Source organism: Protomyctophum bolini (assembly GCF_963924005.1).
Source record: "Protomyctophum bolini genome assembly, chromosome: 7".
In the NCBI taxonomy this organism is placed as follows: domain Eukaryota; kingdom Metazoa; phylum Chordata; class Actinopteri; order Myctophiformes; family Myctophidae; genus Protomyctophum; species Protomyctophum bolini.
In genome coordinates, this window is record NC_137868.1 from 33523381 (window position 1) to 33529380 (window position 6000).

Genomic DNA, 6000 nt, shown 5'->3' on the forward strand with positions numbered 1-6000 from the left:
CTACGGAATGGGGCTTCATGACGTTCTGTGTTGCTTAAGACACCACAAGGCATCATGGGACTTTAGTCAAACAGGAGAAGCACTTAGAAGCCGCCCTGTCCACTGATTCCCCGATAGCTACAAAAACACACGCTCAGGACCGAGTTACCGTTACAGAAATACGACCTCTTTCTCTTATCGCTTTCACTATTTTCATAACCCATTCAAAGGCAATTAGGTATAGTGTGCTACAATTAGCTAGGAGGCTGACACATCAACAGGAATTTTATCACCCAGCTCAACGAGTTTTAACCGCTTAGTCCTTGGCAGCCATTGCTCCTTTCGTATTATCTAGTATCGCAAATCATGTTCATGTTGAGCACACATATTTCATACCACAGATACATGGTGGAATAACACATGACAAAACCATCCTGGAATCACATTCCTCGCAGATGATGATGACATCTGGCCCGTTCGGACAGTTTCTCATCCAAGACTGTCCCCCGAAAACACAAGAGGTCATTCTGACTCAGTTGTAAAGTGAAACGTGGTATTCACAGCTACAATATGCCAGATCACCTCTTTGTCTGGGAGTTTGTCTGTGTGTGAGTAAGTGTGTGTGTGTGTGTGTGTGTGTGTGTGTGTGTGTGTGTGTGTGTGTGTGTGTGTGTGTGTGTGTGTGTGACTGTGACTGTGTGTGTGTGTGTGTGTGTGTGTGTGTGTGTGTGTGTGTGTGTGCGTGTGCGTGTGCGTGTGCGTGTGTGTGTGTGTCAGGAAGAGAGCGAGCGTGTGTATGTGTGTCCGAGAGTGAGGTAAGAGCACAGATTAACTGTGATCGATGATTAATACGACTTGACTTACTGACTTACTGTGAGCAATTATGGCCATGTCTTTTCTCAAGCTACACTTTCTCACACTGGCTTCGGAACACGTGGGGGCCTTGAAACATGTGCTCACCAAACACACACACTCGCACACATGCCACTGATCGCCAGCCCACCCTCCGCTCAACCCCAAAACCACGAAGGGTTAAATATAATCAATCTTCCTTAACAATGCTGTCAGGGCAACTGTCAGAGAGCGCTGACAGAGACACACAGATAGTGGCTGGACACTGATGTTTGTGTGTGTGTGTGTGTGTGTGTGTGTATCCTGGACAGTATGTGAATTCATGTATACTGTGTGTGTAAGTGTACATTATATGGGTGTTTGCTCTGTTTACGCAAGTGTATTTTAATGTCTTATGTACAGTATGCATGCCTGTGTCAGGCTGTGTGTACATATAATGTATTCTGGTTTAATTCTGTCTATACTAGTGTGCGTGCGTGTGCGTGCGTGCGTGTGCGTGCGTGCGCGTGCGGTACATATACGCACACACGTTTGTGTATGACTATTCCAGCTCAAACCAAAACCACAAGGCTGGGGGCCATCAGTAGTTTTGCAACGTCTAGGGTGAATTTGTCTGCGTGTGAGTACTATGTGTGTGTGTGTGTGTGTGTGTGTGTGTGTGTGTGTGTGTGTGTGTGTGTGTGTGTGCGTGCATCCGTGTGCGTGCGTGCGTGCGTGCGTGCGTGCATACTGCCATACCTGGGGGGACTTGTGGGACCTCCAGCTGTACTGGTGGCTGTGCAGGCTGGCCAGCAGCACGTTCTCGTCTGTGTCCACCTGGCCGAAGCGCAGCGTCTCGTGGGTGTCGTTACAGATCACATAGTGGCTGAACAGCATGTCCTCAGCTTCATGGTTCCCATTCTAACACAAGGGCAGGGATGGGACAGAAGCTTTATCATGAGATGCCAACTGAAAGGGTACACTGTAAACTCCTGCGTGTTCATTTAAGCAATATTACACGAGAGGGTGTGGTTACACTTCAGTGATGCTTACCGCATCACTGTCGTGGCAATAATCACGTTAAACCACACCCTCAAGTGTAATATTGCAATTCTACAACAGTTACCCTTAAAACTAAGAAAATCGCTGAACTAGCTAGCCTAGCCACCGAGTTTGCTAGCGCTCTGGGAAAACAGAGCAGCTGAATTCTTTGTTTTGATTAGGTGGTGAATGGTGCTGGTTTGATCCACGGCTAGAAGCTGTTTAAACCAATCAGATTGCTTCCTCGAAACGACCTGTTGTAGAATTAATCATTGAACCCTATTGTGTCCCTATTCTGAGGGCGAACAATCGATGAATATAGCCCACGCTCAGACACTCGAGCACTTCACAATAAAACTGTTTATTGAAATTTCAGTCAAACACCTTCTTCAGGCATCGCATCCAGCTGCACCAATGCACCTGTTGCAGAGATTTTATTCAGTTTTTTATTCAGTTGTGCACTCCCAGAGCTACACATGGATACATTGAGGATGTATTTTTGACTATAAGCCAGGGAAGCACGCTGAGCTCACCTCAGGATTTTAACCATATGAACCCCAGCATCCCTATTCTCAATATCAGTATTGTACATTATGGTACATATCCTGGATATGAACTCCACATACATTTATATGGTGTGTGTGTGTGTGTGTGTGTGTGTGTGTGCGCGCGCGTGCGTGCGTGCGTGCGTGCGTGCGTGCGTGCGTGCGTGCGTGCGTGCGTGCGTGTGTGTGTGTGTGTGTGTGTGCGTGTGTGTGTGTGCACTCCTGCTGTGCACATATGCATTTGTCAGTGCTATTATGTGCAATCCATATCTAATAAGTGCAGCTCTTTGTGGGCAGCCGTCACATCCGTGGGAGGGCAGGATGAGTGACATCATCCCAACCACAATGGTGGTGTTTGGGTGTGAATCATATCAAAGCCTGATATCCGGCCAGGTTGGAGCCGCTTTGGTCAAGGCTACAGGGCCAAATTCATCCCCCGGTTCCACGCAAAAAAACTTTGAGGCCTCTCTTCTGAGCAGACCCTGGACTCTTTCAAATCAACTCCTATTACAGTTACATCTCTTTCTCAAGTGGCTTAATGTTCTCCTCGTTCGGTGATAAACGGGCCTGAAAATGTTAAACCTCAAAGTTTCAAATTATATACGCACATGTGCGCGTGCGTGTGTGTGCACTGTGCACACACGCATGTGTTTTGTTTAGTAATTCAGGTTTAGCTTGGGCTGAAAAAGCAAGCATTCCTGTTAGTGAGAGTCATGGATGTATTGTACAAGCGTGTGTGGTTTGTCAGGAGAGAACAGCATGGTGGAAGCTGGCCCATCTACAGCCACGGGCCACTGAGAGGGCTCCGCAGAATAACGCGAGTCATGCAAGGCCAACAAGAGTGCTGTCCAGTGTCCACCCATGCGTCACCTTGCATGCAAGGGGCTGCGAAACACTGTGGAAACATTGGCTTATCAGGGAGAGGCCGGTGTGTCAAAACTTGCTCATGCAAAAGTTCATGCTTTAGTTCTCTCTCTCTCTCTTACACACACATTCAAATGCCCATGCACGCACATTTAAAATAAAAGGTTGACCAAGTATGTATGTTACTGTGTGTGTGTGTGTGTGTGTGTGTGTGTGTGTGTGTGTGTGTGTGTGTGTGTGTGTGTGTGTGTGTGTGTGTGTGTGTGTGTGTGTGCACACGCGCACAGTCTTAGCACGTGTGTGCATGCATATATCACTTCAGCCCCTTCAAGAGACTCTTGGGCCCTGGTGGGATCTCTCCTCCGCACCCCTCCCTATCTCGATGCACACATGACTGTGGTTCCAACAGCTTCTCAATAACGACTCGGCTATCCCAACAAAAGGCAACCGGGCCAGCTGTATACTTTTAAATAGCAGGAGGAGAGAGGCTGATGGTTAAGAGAGAATGGCAGTAAAAGCTCAGAGGTTAACTGCCAAGCACGTTCCGGGTCCCAGAGTTGTTGTTGGTATTGAAAACGGATGGGAAAGTTTGCACCATTAAAAGAGGTTTAGATGATAGATGGCGGAGAGAGGACAGAGAGAGATAGGTAGAGAGAACGAGGAGTCACACTAGATGGGGCAGCTGTGTCTGTGGGTTCAAGTGCATTTCCAGTTTTATAGTGGAACGCTATCTGTCCTGCGTTCAAATGTGACACTGCGATTTACTAACATCCTGCTGCCATCTTTAATACGCCGCTGCTGAGCCCTCCCTTTGATGATATCATCTTTCAGCTCCACTTCATTAGGCAACATGATACAGAAACCTTCCTCTAGTATTCACAATCACTCGCCGTCTATCCGAGGCCTTTATGTGGGCAAAGATTGGGACAGATATTTGGAGAGTCAACACAACCTGCTTGTTAAAGAGCACAAGATGGCAGTTTCTCCACTAAAGAGGGTCTCTATCAGGAATCCAAATATTTCTGTAATCCCCGTTCATATTACATTACTTTAGTTTTCACAGTCTCATGAAGATATGTAAGACGGAGAGGCCCATATAAACGAAAAGGTACTGTAAAATGTCTGGAGAACCGACAGTAAATAACCATGCATAGTGAAAGACAAATGACACCCGGTCAGGAGATACTGTATACAACTCTTAAACAAGATACTATGTCCACTTTCCAGGAGAGGAGGCGACAGGCGAGCCTGTAAAACGGGCATTATGAAACAATAATCGGATCTTTAAACACCTATTTCTCTTCATGTATCACCCTGGGCCACACATCTGCTACAACCAGGAACATGATATCTCTGTTACTGCCTTTTCCGGGCGCGGAACAAAGCGAAATCACTCAAACATGGCGGGGAAAGAAGAAAGGAGAGGACATTCCTGTTGTCTCAATTGTACGTGCGATGGCCTCTGTGTGTTCTGTGAGAAAGAGGAGTGTATAAATACTACTGTGCTTTCGTGTGGCTTTCCTCTGAAGCCACTTCCCTGGGGTTAGGGGCTCTGGGGTAGCAACGATTGGAGCTGGGTCTGGGGACTGAGGTTTGGTAATGGAGGCTTGGGGTCTGAGGTTGGGGTGGTTGGGGGCTGAGGCTGGGGCTCTAGAGTGCAAGGGTATAAGGGGGCTGAATTATACTGAAGGATAAAGTTCTTTTTTATTTGATTTTAGATTTTTTTTTATTATGAACCAAATCTTCCTGGTTTGAGGTCAGGCACGGAAGCAAAATGGATAGAAATGGCAATTACATAATCAACATTATTGAGGGATTGTTTGGCTTTGCATGTTTGCAAAGGAGAACTTTCAGAGAGGCTGGCAATACGAATGCTAGTGTTATCAAAAGGAGAACTTTCAGAGAGGCTGGCAATACGAATGCTAGTGTTATCAAAAGCACTTTCTAGTGGCGGGGTGGTTATGTTGAATATTATAAATCATAATTAAGGGCCATGGCCGTCATGCATGTTCTATACATGTAACAATGCCAATTGTCAGGACAATGATATCAAAGATCTAAGGCAATCATTGACATACAAAATGAAGTCTCCATGATCAGGAACTGTCCTTTGTATTTGTGAAATTGTACGGGTCTGGAACTGCTCCGGCAGATCTGGTTGTGGTGGTACAGTGTGACCAAGCCTGGGTTCTGGGGCTCTAATTGTGTGGTGGTGCAGGAATCTTCCCCTGGCTTTTATGGAAGCCCAACATGGCCCAACACTGGCCCCGGAACACCACATCACAACAGGCCTGCCTGCCAGCCTTGACACCAGGAAACATGAAAATCACTGCAACAATTACACACGTTAGGACATATCATCATGCTGCGGAAGGACAGCGCCTGTTTACATTTCCAACTGGCCCTAATCACGGCTTCAATCAACATCAACTGGATTTATTTTTTGCTTTAGAAACTTAAAACATCTATACTGTATGTACAGTATGTACATGTGTACATAATGTGTCTTGTGCCTGTGTGTATGTGTGTGTGTGTGTGTGTGTGTGTGTGTGTGTGTGTGTGTGTGTGTGTGTGTGTGTGTGTGTGTGTGTGTGTGTGTGTGTGTGTGAGATATCCAGGTCTCGCATCCATCAGTGTGATACCTTTCAGATGAGTGTAGCAGACCTTCACATGTGCCCCCGTGCTGCACTCCACCACCACAGGCAGGCCATGCTTAATATCACGTTCATACAAGGTTTTC

At 46.6% G+C, this 6000-nt stretch overlaps 1 protein-coding gene across 2 annotated transcripts in view; it reads right to left on the reverse strand.

Annotated features, from left to right (window-relative positions):
* The window catches only part of vps13b (vacuolar protein sorting 13 homolog B), a 445793-nt gene that overhangs the window by 79812 nt on the left and 359981 nt on the right, over positions 1–6000 (reverse strand). For both annotated transcript variants that reach the window (XM_080768430.1, XM_080768431.1), the window contains exon 46: positions 1570–1731. In XM_080768430.1, the coding sequence (XP_080624556.1) occupies positions 1570–1731 (162 nt within the window). The remainder of the gene's footprint in view (positions 1–1569; positions 1732–6000) is intronic.